This window comes from Anguilla anguilla, chromosome 1 (assembly GCF_013347855.1).
Source record: "Anguilla anguilla isolate fAngAng1 chromosome 1, fAngAng1.pri, whole genome shotgun sequence".
Lineage (NCBI taxonomy): Eukaryota > Metazoa > Chordata > Actinopteri > Anguilliformes > Anguillidae > Anguilla > Anguilla anguilla.
The window spans coordinates 70,139,739-70,162,149 of NC_049201.1; the positions used below are offsets into that span (position 1 = coordinate 70,139,739).

The 22,411-nt window shown below is 48.9% G+C and overlaps 1 protein-coding gene across 1 annotated transcript in view; it reads left to right on the top strand.

The window, feature by feature from the left end:
* The first annotated feature begins 11,757 nt into the window (after window positions 1-11,757).
* Window positions 11,758-22,411, top strand: part of adamtsl4 (ADAMTS-like 4) — a 25,073-nt gene continuing 14,419 nt past the window's right edge. Inside the window, exons 1-5 of the mRNA XM_035386291.1 lie at window positions 11,758-12,051; window positions 13,166-13,226; window positions 14,048-14,628; window positions 15,133-16,039; window positions 20,580-20,682. Coding sequence (XP_035242182.1) covers window positions 12,029-12,051; window positions 13,166-13,226; window positions 14,048-14,628; window positions 15,133-16,039; window positions 20,580-20,682 — 1,675 coding nt within the window. The 5' untranslated portion in view covers window positions 11,758-12,028. The remainder of the gene's footprint in view (window positions 12,052-13,165; window positions 13,227-14,047; window positions 14,629-15,132; window positions 16,040-20,579; window positions 20,683-22,411) is intronic.

Sequence of the window (22,411 nt, forward strand, 5' to 3'; positions counted from 1 at the left end):
AGCACTAATTCAGCTGCGCAAGAGCAGTTAAGATTCCTGTGGTTTCTGTGCCTCTGGGGTACGGAACATGAATGGCTGGAGGCAGTTTGTCATTTCCATTGTTGTTGTTGTTGTTGTTGTTTTTGTGCACTGCTACTAGTTGACATCCAGATCATCAGTGCCATTGGTTCAGAGTACCAGTGTGCCACTATCCAATTGGCCATCCCAGCTGCCAGTCACATTCGGCGTTCTGAATGTGGGAGGAGTCAGTCCCTTAATTGGTGGCATGTGTATGTTGTTACAGCTAGCAGCAGCGATGTTACTGTAATAAACATAATGACCCAAAGGAGTTGGAATATAATTAGGGATGAATACAGTAAAGGTCTTTATGAAGCATAATCTCTGTTTTCCAGTGCAGACGGAGAGATGTACTGGTCTTTTTTGGTCCACAGAGCCATATTTGGATCTCGGGACCATATTTTTTTTGCTTTACTTGTTGAGAACATTGGGAAAGGGTGAGATGGTTGTGCATGTGTTTGGGTGTGTGTGTGTGCGTATGTGCATGTGTGCAACCCAGGGTTTGTACGAATTATGCAATGCACAGCAATTTACAGACCCCCCCGCTTTCTGAATTAAACATTAAGCAATCAGATGCTACCAATGGTGGTCTTGAGAGGGCAAGAATGAGACGTTTGAGCGAACAGATGTTACAGGGCGTTGCTCCTGATCTGTCTCCACCTCTTGTGATGGAGTCTCCCGCTACATTTCCATCAGAACTCCTGTGCTGACTGACAGAATGGCGTAAAGTGAGTTTGCTCGACCCACCCCGAGCCTGCATGGAGCCCAGCCAGCAGCAGACCGCGCTGCCAGATTTCCAGGGCTGGATCTCACTTAGCCTGGCAAACGAAATGAGCAGTATGAAACGGGGCAGAACCACCCAGGCTAGCAGCCCTGGAGGGCGCAGTGTGACAGTTGGGTGAAGGTTGATAGCGTTTTAGCCACCTCTCTCAGCTTTTGTTATTTACTCATGCTGATGTGCGTTGTGTGTACAGGAATCACAGCATATTGGGACCTGCACACTCGCATACCGCAGAAATGATCCATACCCATACAGACGAGCAAAGAAGGCTGCGTTAAAAATGAGTAATATGGGGAATGTGCTCAGAAAAATGAAGAAGTGTTCCTTCATAGCTGTGACATGTCCTTTTTTTACAGTCGCCTGTTTTAAGTTTTATCTCAATCCTCGGAAACTTTATCATGGCTTCCTGTGGCCTCCTGTGGTTCACTAGGGTGTAGAAAACAAGGTAGCGCTCCTGTAGAATCCATGCGCCGTCCAGCACCACAGGGAAAGACAAAAAGTCTCAGAAAGAACTAGACAAGATATTGTTGACCGTCGCAAATCGGGAGATAGTTACAAACAAATAACCTAAAGGTCCTGCTTTCCACTGTTATGTCAATGAATAAGGGGTTTTAAAGCACTGGAACAGTGGTGAACTTATCTGTCAGATACATCTTGCCCACACACACAGTGAGGTGGGAGGAAAAAACATCCAAAGATCACAGTTGGAGATCTACAAATTTTAGTTGCAACTTGGGAAAGTTTCAGACATCACCTCCATGCCAATTGGATTTTTTGCAGGTTTGCAGGAAAAAAAACAACTTTTGAGGGCATTCAAAATTCCGAATTTCAATTGGAACCAGGTGTCACATGAGACCAAAATTCAGCCTGAAGTCAGTGGTGTGTGTGGGCAAAAATAAACTGAAATGTGGTGATAGTAATTAATTGTTTTGCATGTATTTGTCCTGGGGTTCTTGTCAAGGTCAATGGAATCTTGAACACCAGTAAGACATTTTAGCCAAAAGCCTCTGCCAGGAAGCTCATACTTGGCTTCACGTGGATCTTCTTGGAAGACGATGACTTCGAGTCCACACTAATCAAAACGCAGAAAGAAATTTCTAATTGACCATAAAATCAACGTTTTGCAATGGCCCTCTCCAGATTTTGACACCACTGAAACCTTGTGGTTTCAATAGAAGAGGGGAGTCCATAAGCACAAAACGAAGCATATCAAGCATCTGGAAAAATTTTATGTGGAGGAATGATCTAAGTGTGTTCTCCAATCTGAGCCATTATCGGAAAAGGCTCTGTGCCGTTATATTTTTGCAGGGTCAGCGCGCACAGCCAGGCCATGAAAACGGGTGTTTTTTATGGGAGAAATAAATGTACAGCTTGAGATTTTAAGATTTAATTTTGGTCGATTCTGTTGAATCACTAATAATAAAGTGAGACATATTCCTCATGCTGGAAAAGTAAAATATAGCTCAGTGCCGGTATTATTTATCTGATAGTCTTTTTTTTGTTTATTGTTATGAAGGGCGCCAGTACGTTTTGAGGTCACTGTATACGGCACGCTGAGCCTGACAATTGCACGGTTGCGCATGATGGTGCTTATTCGTGCCACCTAATGGCACCAGTATTACACATTACAAAAGAGCCTTTCACCCCCCTCCTGCGACTGTCATAATGCCAGATTTTCGATTAGCGCCCCTCTCGTTCTCTGGTATTGTGAACGCGGCAACAAGATGGCAGGAGGCCGGTTTTATAACTGACACACATGAGGCTCGCGATGCCACCTCAAATAATAAGCTCCAGTCAGCACAGTTTGTTCAGTTAGGACGGAGTGTAGCACAGTGGGTAAGGAACTGGGCTTGTAACCGAAAGGTCGCAGGTTCGATTCCCGGGTAAGGACACTACCGTTGTACCCTTGAGCAAGGTACTTAACCGAAATTGCTTCAGTATATATCCAGCTGTATAAATGGATACAATGTAAAATGCTATGTAAAAGTTGTGTAAGTCGCTCTGGATAAGAGCGTCTGCTAAATGCCTGTAATGTAATGTTTGCTCGGTGCAGCAAATTGAGTGATGTGCGAAGGAAAGGGGTGTCGAGGAGGACTGGAAAAAAGGGTGGGAAGGAGACGCGGAAGTGGCCGGGAGGAAGAGAGGGATGGGGACGGTGGTGACACTGAAAGAGTGAGGCGAACCGGGAAGAGCCGTGGTGAGATATTGTATACAAAGCAGACAAGTTCATTTTAGAATCTGTTTTCTGTGCCTTGTGATAATTATTCTATTCAATTCAGCTTTATTTGTATAGCGCTTTTAACAGAGACACTGTTAATTGGGCAAAAAACCAGGCCTGACCCCCCAAAAATTAAGCAATTAAGCTATTTTTAAAAATCTCCCCAATGGGAAGAAATCTCGGGAGGAACCTGGCTACAGAGGGGAGCCCATCCTCTGCTGGCCAGCCTGGTGTAATAGTTAACAGTGAATGAATGGTAACAGATTATGTCTTGCTCTTCTCTGTGCCTCCGTTGCTGTGCTTCTGTCCGTGTTTGTGGATGTCAGTGATGGAAGGGAAGGAGCGAAGCAGTGAGACGGAAGACATGCGCGCAGGAGGAGGCCAGCTGCTGGGACAGGGCCTCCTGACTGAGGCGCTGACGGCTCTCCCCACGCTCGGGGAGAAGAGGAGCTAACTAACGAGGAGCACCTCAGAACACAGCCCCGGTAATGCAGCGACCACCTCATAGGCTCATACATACACAGCTCTTACACACACACACAGCTCTCTCTCACACACACACACACACACGCACAGCTCTCTCACACACACACACACACACACACACAGCTCTCACACTGCTCTCTCACACAGACAGCTCTCACATATACCCACAGCTTTCCTGTACACTCACAGCTCTCTCTCTCTCTCTCTCTCTCTCTCTCTCACACACACACACACACACAGCGCTAACAGGTTACCTCAACTCAGCACACTCCTGTGCTTTTCTCTACACTTGTAGTGAGACCTGGAATGGCTCAAACTGTTATCTGCATTGGAAGGGCTATTTCCATGTCTGAGAGCACGCATGCATACAGAGCTGTATAACACCTCCTTACCAATGGACAGATTTGAATTTGAGATGTATTTTCTTTATCTGTATTCATATTAGAAAATAAAAAATCAAATGAAATTATGGCTCCTGAGAGTTCATTGCTTACTTTTTTGTTGTTGGTTTTGTTAAACAGTATAGAGCGATTCTCCCTGCCCCCACCTTTCCATTTTTCGTTTTTCTCCCCAGTTTGGAATGGGCTAGCGTAAGTGCAGGCCGGTCCCATTGTTACAGCCCCAGGAGGGAGTACACTAGCGCCGGGCTCCTCCGCGCGCCTCCCAGTCTCCGTCAGCACTGGCCTCTGGCCCAGTCACGGGGCTCGTCCCTGACCTGAGAGCCGGCTCCTCTGCTGCATGCCCCACTCAGCAGTGTCCCTCCAGGTCCCCCTCAGTCTGAAGGCAATTTTCGTTTGCATTCACCGTTTTCGGACACGCAGTCGCTCGCTTCTGTAACCGGTGGCCTTGAGTTGGCCTTGAACGTGAGGCCCAGAATGCAGGAAACGTCAGCAGCGCATCGGCGCAGGAGGTGAAGAACGGGGCAGGGCGATTCGCATTTCTGTGGGCTCCCTCACCCCCACACAGCGATGGGGACGGCCGCCATTATCACAGTCAAGTTCATTTCAAAAAACTTAATTCATTCAATCTTATACTACAGCGATGTATCGTTTTTTATAACAGTGCAATGGCGTGCCAGTGCCAAATGTATTAAGTTTCATTAGATTCGAAAGTTACCATGGTCCTGGCCAAGATTGCTGACCACATTCTTTTCAGTTATGTAAAAACACCTTTTTTTTTTCTCCAGTATGATTTTTACTCATAGGTGTTATGTACATTCGCCTATAATTTAATGTAATTAGTAATGGATGATAATGTAAAACACATTAATGATGAATTTGTTCTCTTTTCTCGTAACTGCCGTGAGTTTTCATCCGGTCTTTGTTATGTAATGTGTTACGGGTAACACAGAAGTAAAGCATACCTTAAAAGCATGAACGGGAGAACGAGAAAGGGGGCGGGGCGGGGGAAGGGGGGCATGAAATTTGACTAAAATAGGAGAGCGAGCAGAGAGGGAGAGATGTGTTTTTAATGGAAACAGGAAAGCAGAACGGAGGTCAGGAACTGGGGAGTTAGTTATTTTTCCCACTCTTTTTAATTGAGCGAGAAGGGAGGGCGACGGAATGGAAAGGACATGAGTCACGGTGACATGGGGAGGGGGGTATAAGAGGGGGGGGGCGGGGGTGAGAGGGGCAGTGTTTACTGCAAAGAGAGGGAGGGGGGCGTCATTAAAGCAAACCCTCGCTGACCGGTGTGGACACACCACTGCCTTAACAATGGCACTGAGAGACAGCATACTCTCAGCTGCTGGACCGCCACACGTTTACATTTCCCATAAAGACAAGGGCACTGAATGGGTACACATTGTGGACACGGAGATACATGAACTCCTGACTTCATGAACTCTGACACACGGGTCAGTTGAGAGCGTTAGCACAGACTGACTTACTGCAGTTATTTGGGAAGCGCAGAGAGAGGTGGGGGGGGGGGGGGGGTCAACACAGAATAATCGAGCTGACTGGACACTACAGTGGAGATAGAGCGATTGAAAAGATAAAGAGAGAACAGAAGTCTGATACTGATAAATTCTTCAAATTCTCCGATCATCCCCGTCCCCTGCTCTTTGTCCTTCTTTCCTTCTCTGAAACTTTAAATGAGAACACTTCATTGGAATGACCAGCATCCAGCAGTAGTTCCTCAGCGGTGACATATGCCGTTAGTATCGTGAACCCTCCCATTAGCATAGCTTAAAGATAACAATATCTCTCCCCTCTTCTTTGCCTCTCGTTCTCTCTCCTCCCTTATGGCGCACAAAGCAATCCTTCATTCAGGCTCGCTCGAGAGTCGCTCAGAGTTCATCGGAAATTATTTTTAGCCGGGGGGGGTAGAGCGAGTGCCTTGAAGGAGCGAAGGAGAGAGCAGGCGGAGAAGGGCTTGAAAGAGCAGAGAGTTATGGAAAGGGGGCAAAAGGTGGAAAGATGGAAGGGAAGGTGTGAAGAAAGCGTCAGTAATAGAGGGCAGAGCGGTTTGGTGAAGAGAGGAAAAAAAAAGATTTGTCGAGTGTGTCAGCATCAGACGGCGAGGCAGTGCAGATGATGACCGTAGAAGAGGGGGGGGGGGAAAAAAAGGACCCAGAACTGAGACTATAAAACAAGGGAACAGCGGAAAGAAAAACAAACATCTAGTTCATAAATAGACGGGAGAGGAAAGAGGCAAGGTTGCAGTGCGTAAAAAAAAGCGAACAAACACAGCGACGGTGACGGAAGGCGGCTGGGAGAGAGCGGGCGGCTGCAGAGGGAGAGCAGGAGAGAGAGAGGGTGACGCTGCCCCAGCAGGAAACGAACGCAGCGGAGGAGCTGCCCTCATTGTTCTTGGAGGGCGAAGGGCGCCTGATATCGGCGCGATTAAAATGTCCAGGGGCCGCTGATTGAGGGGGCCCCTCTCTTTAAATAGCGCCGCGTTGCCTGCGCTGCCCTTCCCCTCCACCTGGTTAAAAATAACCTGCCCGTACTCTGCTGTGATGCTTGCCGTCCCCGGCCCGCCAGGACAATAACAGGAGGTTCGCGGAATTTCTCACCAAACAACGACGGCGACCGCGCGGTCAAGTCCGCCTTCGGACTTCCTCTCTCGGAAGAAGAGAGGCCAGCCGACAGGGACCTGCTGCATGTCGGGAAAAAAAGCAGTTTTAGCCTGGACGGAATCCATCCAGATGACTGTATTGCTCATTTTGCAGTGGGGTTTTAATAGAAGAGCTGGTGTTCATGGTTTTGTCAGGGTCTTCATTGCCAGAGTGCTGCCATTTGTTTCGGTGAATGAGTGCACACTAGCATAAACACACGGGCCTGTGTTTGGCTATCCGCGCTATGTTTACGCTCATCTGTAGCAGTGTTGCCCAGCTTCAGTCACATGACATTCCTTTTCGTGAAATTGAGGAAAGAAAGAGCGAGGAAAGAAACCCCAATCCAGACTGGAATGGAACCCAAGGCTCCGGCCCACCCGCGCAGCGTGATTTTACCTTGTCCCTCCCCTCCCTCCGCCCCCCTCCCCCACCACCCCAAAGCTTGAAACGGGTTTGCATTTTATTTGTAGATGGTCCAAAGTTTTTGTTTAATATGGCTCCTCATAAATCCCCACACTACTTTTATTGTCTGGAGTTAGTGCCTTTGAATGCAGATCATTTGCCTGGCTTTGGCTCTGTGCTGATAGTCGTAGGTGCAGCCTCACATACTTGGCGATTCCTGCCAGACCCAAACAGACAGACGTGGACAGTGCAGTACAGTGAGCGTTCTGGCTTTGGTCCCCTTTCAGCTATGCCTGCTATGTTCAACACAGACGGAGAGCTGACCTGAATACGTATCCTCCTCTGCACCGAGAGAGAGAGAGAGAGAGAGAAAGAGCTACAGAGCTGGAGTGAGTGGGGGTTGAGTCAGATCGAAAGAGCAAGCTGCAGTTTTTAGGAAGGTGAAGGCACGGTCAAAAGAAAACTGTCTGTCGGCCCCCGATTGTTAATCAATCAATGCCAATCTAAAAACAAAATCTCGCTTGTCCCCATTTTTCCGATATAAAGCAGGTTCGCAGGAGTGAAGGACATGTATAGAAGGAAAGGAAAGCAATGGGATCACCATAGTAAGGACCGAAAGATGGGCGTTTCGTGAGAAGTGCTCTGGTGTTTGTGGAAACCATGAGCAATTTTGAGCTTTGTGTTTTCTGTGAATAGTGATAGATTTGAAGCTGTTCAAGCCTGCTGGGCTAATTATTTGCAAGGAAAGGAGGGAGGTGCAGAGCATCAGTTTCGAATTTGGATGTAGGCCCGTTGCCAGCTCCAGTGGAAATGATTCGTGTTCTAACATTCGATACCGTTCATCGAGCAGTCCAACTCGTACTGTATTTTATTCAGGAGAATTTATGTGGTGGATCCAGAGACAGAGTGGGACCAACCAGCATGCACCTGCCAAAACCTACAATTCCAAGATTCACCTCATTGGCGATGTGCAAGAAAGCAAGATAGAAGCGAGAGAGAGAGAGAGAAAAGAGAAGTCTAGCATTCTATTAAATCCCCATAGACCAAGTTTGGTTTGTGAGAGTGGAAGAGATAATTTTAAAAGAACAGAGCCAGATCCCACCCCTGCACACCCCATCTGCAGGGTAAATTCTGCATTTAATTGACTACATTTGTGTGAAATAAAGAAGGGGAGAGCTTGAAGTTTCCAGAGAGTCTGTAGCATGTTTGTCATTTTGCTCTGTGGTAGTTCACTTGAATAAGTTGCACTTGTTTAGACTACTATTGCAATTAAGGAGCAGGCATTCCAACACCTAGGGTGAAACAAAACCACCTTTCTCAGGTTCCCTTGCAGGTTTTATACATTCACATCCATGCTCACCTGTTAAATCCGTGTAAGGTCAATTACCAAAATAGATGTTACCTATGATGTACCCGTGTAAAACATAATAGCTTTATTTATTTCATTGGCGTGTAAAAAAACAAGGAAAGAAGAAAAAAAGCACTTCTGATAAGTGCTGGGACTGAATTCACAAAACCTTTATGTGCCAGTCTGAGTATCTAAATAATGTTGGGCAGTGTTTCAATAGTCTTGTGAATAAGTTAAATATTTCTGAAGGTGGATAAAACCAACTGGAGTTTGTGTAAATATGCTCTTCTAATAGAGAGCAGATGGAAGTTTAGCAATGCAGGGTTGGGAGGAACCCCCCTCTTAGTCTGGAATGCAGGTGTGTTCCTTATCAACTGTCGCTATGCACTGTCATGCACTGTACCTCCTATTGTTCCGCAGTAGCTATGTTACACAGCGGCCTGCAGCAGACAGATATACATAGCTGCTGGATTGCCTTTAGTGATTCAGTATTCAGAGAAGTCAATTCAGTCCATTCTACAGACCTGACCTTATGGTCTATAGTAGGCTATATACTTCTGGTTCGCCATTCTGATGTACTTGAGGGGCCCAAAGTAACAAGGCTCAGAATAACACTGTGCTGAACTTAAGATCCGTGGACTGACCACACCAGACTATGTGGCACCAAATTATGAGCCAGGGCCAATTGCTTCTTTGTGTTGTTGCGGTAATGTATGCATGTCTATACATTTATGTGTGTTTGTACAGCGTATGCATGGATACGTTTGCAGTACATGCAGTGGAACGAATCTCTCTTCGTGCAAGAATTTGAGCAAATCCATTATACAGTCTTATGAGCCAATTAACATCACTCTGAAAGTGCCCGTGGCAGTAACAACAGTACTGCTCGCTCCCTTCCAACCTCCATTGTTCTCTGTCTCTCTTTTTCTTTCCATCTTTCCATTCTAATTATATTCACTTTGCTTTTGTTGGCATGACAAAATGATCTGCTGCTGAAGCAGTGTAGCCATGGACAGCCGTATGCAGGGTCAAAGTAACATAGCTGGACATGTTTTTAAAGTAAAAGAAGCAAACATACCAATAACGAACTTGAATGTCTCCCTTTTTAAAGAAGTTACTGCCATTCTGTTCAGAGAGTTCAATGGGCAACCTAATGTTCCAATTCAAATGCAGGTCCTCCTTTCTGTATCTCTAGCACACACATGCAAATGGACACTCCTTTTATCCAGTCTGCAGTATCATTAGGGCTGAAGTAAATATTGACCCCATGTGGCTCTTGACACATTTCTGATTCTGACACATTTCCATTTCTACCTCTCCCACCATTTACTCTTTCTCTCTCTCCATTTTTAATTCTCTCTGTTTGCTGCTTGCCTATATTTCTCTTGCATAACTATTATGATAAGAAACAATTTGGGTATTTGTGTTCGTTTAGTGGTCACTATGACTTGTTATCATGTGCATGGTTGATGTAATCATAGAGTATAATAATACTATCTGAAGGATGATAATTTGTGGGATTTCTCAGTGTCAATACTTTCTAACAACCCTCACAAATAAAGTCAATTATTAACGACGCCCTGGTGCTTTACATTACATTTTTCCCCTCTGTTTTTTACCGCTGCCTCAAAGATCTCTGCAAGATCAACAGTGTCAAGCTCCCTGTTGGGCTCCCTGAGCATGTCGGCTTTGCGCGAGGGCATTCCCCCCGACAATCTGCACGCGAGCGAAAAGAAAATGGGTGCTGATGGCGGGTGAAATAATAGCCCCGGTGGAGGGATCTGCCCTGGCCTGTGATGTAATTAGTCACAGCAGCGATCTGAGACAAATAACAGGGCCCTTGCACCGCACCAGCACCGATACACGCTGATAGGCGCGGTAATGCTAACAGTGATTCACTGATAGGCACGCCGCTAATAACAGGGTCGGACGCGCCGGTTCACTGACCCTGCGGTTAGATTACCCAACTCCGCGACATGGTACATGGCACGTTGGCACCGCGGGTGGCTTTCGCGTTTCTTACAGACGTTCCTTTCCTGACTTGGGGGGTGAAGGAAGGAAGGGTGGGAGGCAGGGGGTGGATTTATATTTGGGTGCTTCATGAAAATGAAATCAGGAAAAGCACTCATCTCTTCGGGTTTTTGCGGTCCACTGTGGACTGGCACATTGATACCTGTGCCCTTCACTGATATTCTGGCACTGCCACATCAAGCTTGTTCACTGATTTTAAATCTTTCTTATCGGCCTAGATTTATTTGATTACTATAGACACAAAATGCCCCAAAATAAGTTTTTGTTATTTATTTCGCTCGTGGCTTTCACAGAAAATATGTTTCAATAGGCTACCATTTATGGATCATGGATTTTATATTTTAAAACACTGATTCAACTAAAGCTACAAACAAACTCCCTGCACAAACGGACGCAAAGGTGTTAACATGACTTGCACTGTCTTCATGCTTACCTAAACTGACTTTCGTACAGACAAATATTTGATTTTTAAATTATATATACCAATATCATGACCAGACAGTGCATTCACTGAGTAAATATGTTCATCATTATAATAGTTTTATTGTCGTAAACCAAGAAGATAACACTGATTCCAAGTTCAGAAGCATGCTTCTGTCACCGTCATATTGACGTCGACGTCCCAATAAGATAGAATTCTACAGATCCGTGACCAAATCCATAACAGGCACTCGACAGCACTGCTTACCCATAGTATCTCCTCTACTGCCAGGAAATGGCAAAAGGCTTATCGACAGCTGAAAAAACAAATGCTCTCACTTTTCAATCTGTTTTTTCTCAAATATTCCTAAGTCAAATCACTTTCATCTGACTGACTCCCCTCGTGGGATACCGTTATCAACATTCCGTATTTTGCATCAGTATGGCCAAGGCTTCGCCTGGGCGTTAGCGGAACGATCCGGCTGGAACATTATAATTTTCTTCAAAGCTTCGTCGAAATTTCATCCAAAGTTGCGCTAACATATTAACAAAGCGCTGTTTGGTGACGTCATGAAATTGATGAATTATACGTTATTGGTCTGTTAAAAACTCCGGTAGTCTCGAAATCCAAAGACCTGTAAACCGTACGATTGAAGATGCTGTCTACAATAGCCTTAATTTGATAAATTATTTATGTGTATGCAGTCTTCAATCGACACATTGGCGTTTGCAACAGAGATATCACAGTATGGCGATAATTGTAACCACAACACATCCTAATAGGATACGGTTCAACTGCAATCTAAAGCTGCTTTTAACTCGAGCACCCTCTTGCTTGATAGATTAGCGTGTTTCTGCGCGGAGTAACAGGGTGTGTGAAAGAGTTGTGTAATCTGCAAATTCAGAATCCTTTTTGCCCTTTCAGCCCCCCCCCCCCAGCTGCTAAACGTCACACCAATTTAAAACAAGGACAAAAAGAAGTTGTCGACTGAACGAGAGGGGGGGAAACCACAGAATTTTCCTCACACAGAAAACGGGGGGGTGAGTGTGACAGGGAGAGAAGGGGGTCATCGAAAGACTGGGCACTCGGGAAGGAAATCCCCATACCACTCCAGAAAAGTTGTAGGCAACTATAAGGATCGCACGTTACAGGGTCCGCAACAGAAGATCTGTTCTGCTCTTTTCCAAAGCCTTTGACGAAGGACTATACCGACACGTCTGAAGAGAATGGGGACCGGAATCCATCGCAGGTAAGTACGGTGACTGAACGAATAACCAACTGTTGTTGCTGTTCGCGCACGCTATTGCGATGTATAGGCTATACTTATCTTGGTAGCATGAATAAATTTACTGAATAAATCCTAATTTAATTTGTGACCTGAGAAATCGCGGGTTTTGGTATTAGTGTCAATAAAAAAACTTGGTTTGAGAGAAGATGTGTTTTTAAGTTTAAACCCCGGAGTTGTGAATGTATGTGCTTTATTAACCCCACGCTTGAGCACAATGTGAAATTCAGCCCCAGGCGAGGTTTAAGCGTGCGTGATTTTCTAAGGTTTCTGACTGAGTTTATTCTACAATCTGCCACTGTAGCGGCAATGAAAACGTGGACAGTGGTAGGGGGTCATTATTGCGGCTTCAGCGACTCTGTTCAATTTCAGTAGGCTGTAATTCTGGGTTTTTGCAATTTAATTGTGTAGTCTACGGTGGACTCTCGCGCACTGCAAGTGTAGCCCTCCACGGTGTGGTGAAGCGTGTTTAATGTTAGCTCTCACCGTGTGGCGAGTGGTGCATTAGGAACTGGTTTGTGGTGTATTTAACTGTCCTGTGGCGGGGTTGATGGTTGACTTAAGTTTCGTTGCTGTGTGTCGCGGTACTCCAGAAAAATGCAGAAAATAGCTATCGTAACCAGACCAGTGTGACATTCTGTAGTGCAGCAACATACACCGTTTTTTATCGACACTGAATTAGTAGAGTAATTCAAACTGCTGGTTGAGGAAATATGCAAGTACGAACCATGAAAATCGCCATGCTGAGGAGTTGTGGAGCTTGTTTGAACCCCGCTGAGATAAATTAGCTGTTGTTCTTGGTCACATTAGCGGGTGTGGGAAAAGCAGCACATGATGTGTTTCATTTTAGGACGGCCACTGTCCCTGAAGATTTATTGGAATATACAGGCTATGTATGTCGGCTGTGTGGTATTTTAACTCATCATCATATGAAAGAACCGCTGAAACCGCGCGCCGGCTGGATTCCTTCAATAACCTACATTTAAAGAATGTGAAAGTATGCCATAGAAATACACAGTTTGCTTTGTTTATGGCAACTCCCTTTGAACTTTATCTCTCTCTCCCATCTGTGTTTCAGACTTTACTTGGTGTGGAGTTATGCGTTGATTACCGTGTCTCTGACCAGAGGAGAAAAGCAAGTGAGTTATTATTTAATTGGAAAATTGAAAAAATATTATTACTACTTATAATAACTGACGGCAATAATAATAATAATAATAATAATAATAATAATAATAATAATGAAACAACGGTCTGTGGGTTGACATCAGTGTCAAAGTTTAAATAGCACCCATTTGCTTTTGACTCAGCAATTGGTGTTTCTCAGTCAACTATTGATGTACCCATAACTTCTGTATTTTCAACAACCACCAGAGTGGCATGCTTTTTGTGTGACTGAACGTTGTTTTCCGTAGCTTGCATAAATCTTAAGTGAATTGTTTGTGGCGTATCATAAACAATTATGTTTGTGATATACCACAAACGTGCTTCTCCAGCATGATTTCCATGCCCTTCTTCCATATGCCCCCCCCCCCTCCATCTTCCCTGTATTCCCCTATCCCTTAAAACCCCTCCCTTTCCCTACCTTCTCTTCCACATGTTAATTGAGGATTTCCATTGCAATATTCATTCATCATTACTTGGGATGTTTCTGATTTGTGAATCCAGGCCTTTTATTCATTAGCACTCAGTGTAAGTCGCTCTGGATGAGAGCACCAGCAAAATGCTGTAAGAATGTAAATAACATAGTGTGTGCCTGAGGCCATTGCTCATACAAACACTGTGTCTTCAAAAGTGATTGTATGGTGATTGCTTGTTTCCTACTATAATTATTATATCTTGTTGCTTTCCCGGCTGATTTTTGTTTTTGTAATATTGGGTAAATGAGTGAATCTGATGTTGCGCTGCGCATTGCATATTCGCTACAACGCTGGTTTTGTTTATTACATGCTTATTGCAGGCTGCTGGTAGAAAGTCTCGCCAGGCCCTGGAAAGGGAGGCGCAGGAGGGGGTGTGGGGTCCATGGACCACCTGGACTGACTGCTCGCAGAGCTGTGGCGTGGGGGTGTCAGAGAGGCGGAGGCAGTGCCTGCCCCCGCCCCGAATCCCTCAGACCTGGGGGGCACCTTCCTTTTTGCCACAAGGACTCCCCAACCACACTCCCGTCATTTCAGCCATACGCCCCTATTACCCCTCCCAGTACCCCGACCCATCCCAGTTTGGGGGTGGCGAAAGGCCACCTTTCTTCACCCCTGCGCTGAGACCCAATCAGAATCCTGGGATATCCATCTACAGGACCGATCCGGGGGCGGCCACCGCAGATCGGGCCAATCCCGCGGCTCCGTTTTACCGGCCGGAATTCCCCCCGCCCAATCAGGAGCCGGTCTCCATTTACCGCCCGCCCTCGTTCCCTTCCTCCTCACTCAGCTATGGCCAAAGAAGGGCTTCCACGCGGACGGCCAATCACGGGGCAGGCAGAGCCGGAGGGGGCGGGAGCAGGAGATCAGCGGTGACCAGTCGGGATGCGGCATCTTCAAGAAGGTAAGAAGAATTATTTTCCCCAGGGAACTATGTAATGCTACAACTGCGTGGGGAGTTTATATTAAAATACTTGAATTCCCTTCTGTGTCAAGTGAGGATGATAAATTCAAATTTTTTTGCGTGCTTAGAACAAACGCTGCTACCTAATAAAGAAGTGATTTTTTGTTTGTGTTGCTCATTCCTTTGATTTCTAGTCATACCGAAACAGTTTCACAGATGCCTTCATTATGTCCACCTCATTCACCCCAGAATGAGGGAGGGTGCCAAAGTAAACTGCATCCGACTACCCCCGCCATGCACACGCCGGGTTTCCTCTGTCTCCCTGTCCCTGTTAAAGCACACAGTGCGGATGTCTGTGCGTTCCTGTGTTCTGTCAGTGCTCGCCCTCCTCCTCCTCCAGTGCCCTGCTCTCTGTTTCTCCCTCTGTGTTTCTCCCTCTGTCTCTCCCTCTCTGTTTCTCCCTCCTTCCCCGCCGTTATTCTCTGCTCTTTGTCTCCCGCTCAGGTCGGCTTCCTCCGGCTCCCCCATTCGCCCGGGGCAGTTTGGCTACGGCAGAGTGCCCTTCTCCCTGCCCCTGCTTCGGCCCAACAGGAACGCGCGCCACGCCGCCCGCCGCGGGGGCAACGGCACCACGGCCGCCCCCGAGCCGGAGGAAGAGGGGCCAGAGGGGCGAGAGCGGCCGCTCGGCGCGGACGGGGCCCCGGCGGAAAGCGGGGCCGTCAGGCGGAGGAAGGAAGAGGGGGAAGGCGAGGGAGAGGGGGAGCGAGGGAACGGAGAGGAGGGACGAGTGGGAAACAGGGAGGCCGAGGGCGGCGGGGGAGCCGAGGACCCGGGGGAGGGGCAGGGACGGGACGGGACGGCGGGGGAGGGCACCGCCTCCCCCACAGCCAGAGCGGAGCCCCCCCAGGCAGCCAGACCCACGGACAGCCCGCCTGACGGACAGGGGGCGAGGGAGAGTCCCAGGCAGACGGGCGTAAGCGCAGACACTGGCGGCTCCAGACAGACGGACAGACAGGCTGACAGGAACCCCGGCAGGCAGGCGGAGAGATACAGGCCCACACACGGCGGCAGCCATGCCCCCAGACACCCGCAAACCAACCGAGACAGACAGACTGACAGACGGGTCCCTCCCCCCGTCCCCCCGCCCTTCTCTTCCTCCTCCGTCAGCCGCTTCTCACCGCACAGAGAGCCCCCCCACAGCCTTCCTGCTTCCCTGCCCCTGTCCCGCCCCCGCTCCCCTCAGCACACCGCCCCCCCGGACCCCGACGTCTGGCTGCCGCAGCACCCCGGCGGGCAGGGGGAGGGGGGGCCGCAAGGAGGGCACGCTGGGGGGCACTGGGGGCCCCACGTGGCCCCTCAGCATCTCAAGTGCCGTGGACCAGAGAAGGAGTACCGGAGGTGCAGCGAACAGGTGAGCACCGGACGTCCCTCGTTTGAGTAACCGAAAACAGCCCAGTAACGGAGGTCTGGACTCTTCCCCCCCGTTAGTAAACAGTGTAATTATTCACCGGTTTGTACTGTCTTCGCAGGACGAAACTCTGTCTCCTTGTGTGTTATTGTAAACCTTAGATCTTCCTGGTGTGAGTGAGAAATGGCGGACCGGAGTCACGGGTTTGACATCTGTGGGTTTTCGCAGAAGCACAGCGGGGTGAAAGAGCCTCGGCGAGAAAGGTCCTTGCGGCATAGCGTGTTTGGTTTCGTTTCTACGGTTCTGCGGTTTCTACGTTATTGAAGTGAAGTGTTCCAGAGAGAGAGACGTGTCAGTCCACGTGTACAGTAATATCTGTCGGGGGCTTATCACGGGTTTATTTGTGCTTGTGTATCAGTAGAGCATTCCCCCCCCCCCCCCAAAGCCCTGTGGCATGCTGGGTAATGCACGCTGGAGTGCAGTGTCACAAAGTGCTTTGTAATCTCGGTGCAGATTGGTGTCAGCAGGGCTGCAGTGCAGATGCTGCCACTTGTGCGTTCAGCTGTTGGACGAGGTGTAGGTGCTCCCAGCCAGTAACATTCATAATGGTCCTGTGATGTATGAGTCTGTGTCCCTGGGTTTTGTCTGTGTATGTGGCTGTGTGTGTGTCTGCGTGCGTGTGTGTGTGTGTGTGTGTCTGTGTGTGTGTGTGTGTGTGCGTGTGTGTGCGTATGTGTGTGTGTGTGCCTGTGTGCATTTGTATGTGTATGTGTCTGTGCTTGTGTGTGTGTGTGTCTGTGTGCTTGTGTGTGTGTTTCTGTGCTTGTGTGTGTGTGTGTGTGTCTGTGTGCTTGTGTGCGTGCGTGTGTGTGTGTGTGTGCACGCGGATGTGTGTGTTTCGTGTGGGAGTATGAGTGAATTCATGCGCATCTATCTGGCTCTGGGCCTCTGTCTTTATAACCATGTATGGTTGTTGGTATTTTATCGTGCTCATGCTTTTGTCCTCATATATTTGTGGTTCTGCTAGCCTGCGTTTATTATAGATGTGTGTGTGTGTGTGTGTATGTGTGTGTGTGCGTGCGTGTGTGTGTGTGTGTGTGTGTGTATGTGCATGTGTGGGTGTGTGTGTGTGTGTATGTATGTGCGTGTGTGTGTGTGTGTGTGTGTGTGTGTGTGTATGTATGTGCGTGTGCGTGTGTGTGTGTGTGTGTGTGTGTGTATGTGCGTGTGTGTGTATGTGCATGTGTGGGTGTGTGTGGGTGTGTGTATGTGCATGTGTGGGTGTGTGTGTGTGCGTGTGTGTGCGTGCGTGCGTGCGTGTGTGTGTGTGTGTATGTATGTGCGTGTGTGTGTGTGTAGGTGGGGGGGTGGAGGGATGAGGGAATGGGGGGAAAAGTCAAGGGGGAAATGAAAGTAAAAGGCTGTGGAAGAGAGGGGTTGGAGTGGGGGGATGGGGAAGTGATGCAGTCGTGTCGTTGTGGAATGAAAGAGTGCACTGTTTTGGAACGAACGGACGGAGGGAGCGAATGAGAGACGGGAGTCGGGAAGGGAAACGGAAGTGTGCAGGGGAGAGAAAGGGGGACGCGTGGAAAGAGGAAAACACGGGGACGAGCGAGGAGAGCGAGCGCTCAGCGGAGGGTGAGAAGAGCACACCGACGGAGAGAGAGACGGGGCGAGAAAGAGCGAGGGAGAGAGAGAAAGAGCGAGGGAGAGAGAGAAAGAGCGAGGGAGAGAGAGAAAGGCAGGGCAGAGGGGTAAACTTTGATCTGGCTTCTTTCTGAAGAGAATGGAGCCATTGAGAAACACTGCCCCTCTCCCAAACTTTTCCACCCTCCCCCCCCCCTCCCCCTCCTCCCCCTCCCCCGGCTGCTGAACAAATATTTACTCTGTTGTGTCAAAGGCCAGGGCTTGGCACGATGCGCGTTGAGGAACGAGCAGAGGCCACATCGGCCAGATTTACCGTCGGACGTGCGGCGGTAAACCGCCCCCTACCCCCCCCCGGCCACAGCTGTGTACACTCAGCACCCCAGGAGCCCGCCACCTTTCATTCAGGGCCCTCGCAGGTAACGGACACCGCTCTGCTCCGCGCGCCGGTTTTGGCACGTGGGGCGCTGTGGCAAAGTGCGATTGGCTGAGGAAAAAATATCGACCCGCGTCGGCGGGTCGCTCGATGGCGGCATTGACTTTTGGCACCGCGCTGTAGCGGTAATGGCTGGCCTGCCTCTTGCAGTTTTTTTTTTTGGGAATGACTGCAGCTCCTAATTGGGAGTGATTGTAAGTAGGGCTGCGCTGGATGCTGGACTGAGTTTAGGACTGGGGGGGGGGGGGGGGGGGGGGGGCGGTCAGGGGTGGGTGGTGGGTGGTGGGTGGTGTGAAACTCTTGGGTGGGACGTTGCTCTTGTCCGAAGCCTGTTTGGCCCCTGTGGAAGGCTAGCTGTAGTAATTGGTTTTTGCAGGATGTGTTCTTTCCCCCTGGGATAAAACTGCAGCCTGATCAACAGGGAAACGACAGCAGGCCTGAGTGGACGTGCTGCGTACTGTCCCGTGTTGCAACGGCTTGCGCTCTGGAGTTTGCGTGTGTGCGAATGCATGTGTGAACTGGCAGGCGTCTCGGTGTCTGTGTTCCTTTGTGTGTGTGTGTGTGTCTGTGTGTGGGTGGGTGGGTGGGGGGTGGGGGGTGTTGGAAGGGGTGATGTGGGGTATGGGGGGTAATTGGCTGCGGTCTTGCGTGTGCATGCCTGTGACTGTGGAGGCGTGTGCCTGCATGCTTGCCAGCGTGCGCATTTGCATGCGTGCCTGCGCACTCGGGAATCTTGGGAAATGGGACACATGCACGTAGTGTGTCGGTGCATATGTGTGTTTTCGGGAAATGGTGCACATGTTTGTGCCTGTGTACGTGATCATGAGTGTGTGTGTGTGTGTGTGTGTGTGTGTATGTGTCTCTGAGTGTGTGTGTGGTGTGTGTGTGTGTGTATAAAGCTGGTCTCATTCCTCTGGTCTGTGGGCCGGTGTGTTTATACTCGCTCTGCTTCAGTGTGCTGTTTACAGAGACAGTTAGAGGAGAGGAGCACTGTAACCCTCAGCCTCTACGCTTAGTCTCCTCTCCTCCACCTCAGCTCCCTCTCTCCTTTCTCTCCCTCCTCTTCGCTCTCTCCCCCTGTCCTCTCCCACTACCCCCTTCACACCTGATCTCTTACTCTCGTCAACTGTCAATCTCTGTCTTTTCTCTGAAAATCCCCTCCTCACATTCCTACGCACACACACACACATGCGCGCGCACACACATGCACACACCCACACAAATATGCACTCAAATGTGCACTCCCATTCAATCAGTGTAGGGTCAGGGAGTGTTTATAGAGCGTGGAGAAATATTTACAACCATTACTAGCCGCATTTCATACACACTTAACCTCTGAATGATGCAAAAGGCACTCAAACACACTGACAGACACGCACACACACACACACGCACACACACACGCACGCACACACACAGTAACGCTGTCCTAAGCTGTGTCATGGCACATGCTCTCTCAATGACGTATACTCTAATATAGTTGATTGATGTACCCGTTGTGTGATTCGGTCATGGGATATGTGTGTGTGTGTGTGTGTGTGTGAAATTCAACTGCAGCAGTAATGTGTAGCTCTATGAAAATGCGTACAAATGGGTTAATATATGGATCAGCATGTGTGTGGATTAGTTAAAGGAGCGTGGAAACCTAACATTTGGAACAGTCTTTGGGAATGTGCTGCATACTTCTTTCTGTGCGTGTGTGTGACTGTGTGGGACTTTGTGACTGTGAGTGTGTGTACGAATGTGTGACTGTTTGTGTGTGATTGTGTGTGCCTATATGACTGTGTGTCTATGTGTGTCTGTTTGACTGTGTGCGTGACCATGTATGTCTGTGTGTGTCTGTGTGACTGTGTGTGTTTTTGTCTGTGTGCAGATCAGTGAAGTGTGCGAAAACTGGCCGGCTGCTTGAGGCAGCTGTGCTGGGGAGGGACAGTGGAGCAATTTGCTGAGAGTGAGGGGGGGGGGGGGAGGGGCTACAGACGGAGAGGCCAGGTCGAGAGACAAGTGCAAAAGGGCTCAAGACAGTTGAACGTTCGCTCAGTTTTGCTGGTTAGAAGTTTGATACGTTGTGGGATGAACTAGAGGTGAGCACACCCCACATCCACGGCCACAGTGCTGACCGCACCCACTGCCCGCTGCCCGCTGCCTGCTGCCAGCTGCCAGCTGCTGCAAAGCGTGGTCACCCTTCACCGCCGACTATATGTTTCAATGCAGTTTGGCGGATTCTCTGGAATCCATCTGTAGTCCTAAATCCCTGAATATTTCAATCTTGAATACCAAAACACAAAGTATTTATGGCTCAGTGCACCGTTCCAGACTTCTATTATTTCCATATGGCCGTTAATGCATCAGTGTATATATCAGATGTATACCAAAGTGTGTGGATCATGCTGAGTGAGACATTTTCCATTTTGTAATGTCCCTCTGTCTCTCTGTCCCTCCTAACCCCCCCCCCCCCCCCAGTCCTGCCCTGGGCGACCTGTGGACCCCAGAGCAGAGCAGTGCTCAGTCTTCGACAGCCAGGAGTTCATGGGGAGACTGTACACCTGGGAGCCCTTCACTGAAGGTGAGGGAGGGAGGGAGGGAGGGAGAGAAGGAGAGAGAGGGAAGGAGGGAGAGAGAGAGAGAGAGAGAGAGTGAGTGAATGAGTGGGTGTGTGTGTGAGGGAGGATGGGAGAGAGAGGGAAGGAGGGAGGGAGGGAGGGAGAGAGAGTGAGAATGAGTGAATGTGTGGGTGTGTGCATGTGAGAGAGAGAGAGAGAGAGTTTAACACTAAAACACACTAAAAATGAAACTGAAACACTAAAACACACACTTGGCATTACAGAGTTAGGTGTGATAGTGCGGGTGGTGGGTGGAGTCATGTGTCTCGTGTGTTTCGTTGTTATTGGATGTTGCTGGGTCGCAGGCCGCTGTAAGACCTGGCAGGCCTCAGTTGTTTGCCAAACCAGCTTGGGCCCTTGAATTGAGTTTCAGTTTGGGACAGAGAGACAGACGGAGACAGCTATAGTTAGGAAAGTGAGGGAGGGGTCTGTTAGAAAGAGGCATAAACAGAAGTAGGGCCCCGGAAAGAAACAGTATGCCATCTCTCTTTTGGTCTTTCTCTCCGAAATAGTCCCCTTCTCTTTTTCCCCTCATCTTTCCAAAATAATTCTCTGTCTCAATCCTTGCCAAGTCTCTCCACCCAACACTGACAGAGCAGAGATTTTTAGAGAGTGAGATAAAGGAGGAGAAAGAGAGGGCGACGAGGAAACTAGAAAATTTAGAGAATAATTTAGGAAGTGAAGGGGGGAAGAGAAAGGGAGAGAGAGGGGGGAGAGGACGGTGGGGACAAACGGGGGAGTTGGGAGACTTAAAACAGGGATTTGGAGAGGCAGAAACAGGGAGTGAGAGGCACAGCTGTGGAGTGATATCACCAGTATTTGTTAGTGTTCACACAGATGTGCTAAGGAAGAGAGCGCGAGCGAGAGAGAGAGAGAGTGTGTGCGTGTGTGTGCGTGTGTGTGTGCGTGTGTGTGTGCGTGTGTGTGTATGTGTGTGTGTGTACGTGTGTGTGTGTGTGTGTGTGTGTGTGCGTGCTTGCATGTGTTTGGGCATGTGTATGTGTGTGCGTGTCTGTGTGCTTGTGTGTGTCTGTGTTTGTGCATTCCCATGCCTATGTTTGTGTGTGTCTGTGTGTGTGTGCGTGTGTGTGCATGTGTGTCTGTGCGTGTACATTCCCATGCCTATGTCTGTGTGTGTGTGTGTGCGTGCGTATGTGTCTCTGAGTGTGTGAGTGTGTGTGTGTGTGTGTGTGTGGACATGCATGTGTTTGTGTGTGTGTACGCATGAGTGTGTGTGAGTATGTGTGTGTGTGTGCGCATTTGTGCGCTTGCATGTGTGTGTGCTTGCTTGCATGCGTATGTGTGTGTACGCATGAATGTGTGTCTGTGTGGGCATGGGTGTGTGTGTGTGTGTGTGTGTGTGTGTAAGTGTGTGGGAGGGCTGGGTGGGTGGATGGGCGGGGCTTGAGTGTGCGTCACTAACTCCACTCAATTCCGGTGCTGTAGCATATTGACCTGACAAGGGCTCTGACTCAACACAAACTTAGACTGGGCCTGTAATCACAAAGACCAGCCGTGCGCTGATGGCGGCTTTGTTGCTGGTCAGAGCCCAGCGACGGGGCGCCCGCATTGGGCTTGGAGCTCAGCGCTGGCTCAGAGGCGCTGTTTGGTCTGGGCTGGATCAAGGGGCGGTAAACTCCTGATGTGTTCTGAAATGGACCAGTCCAGACACCGTGGAAACGGCAGAGAAAC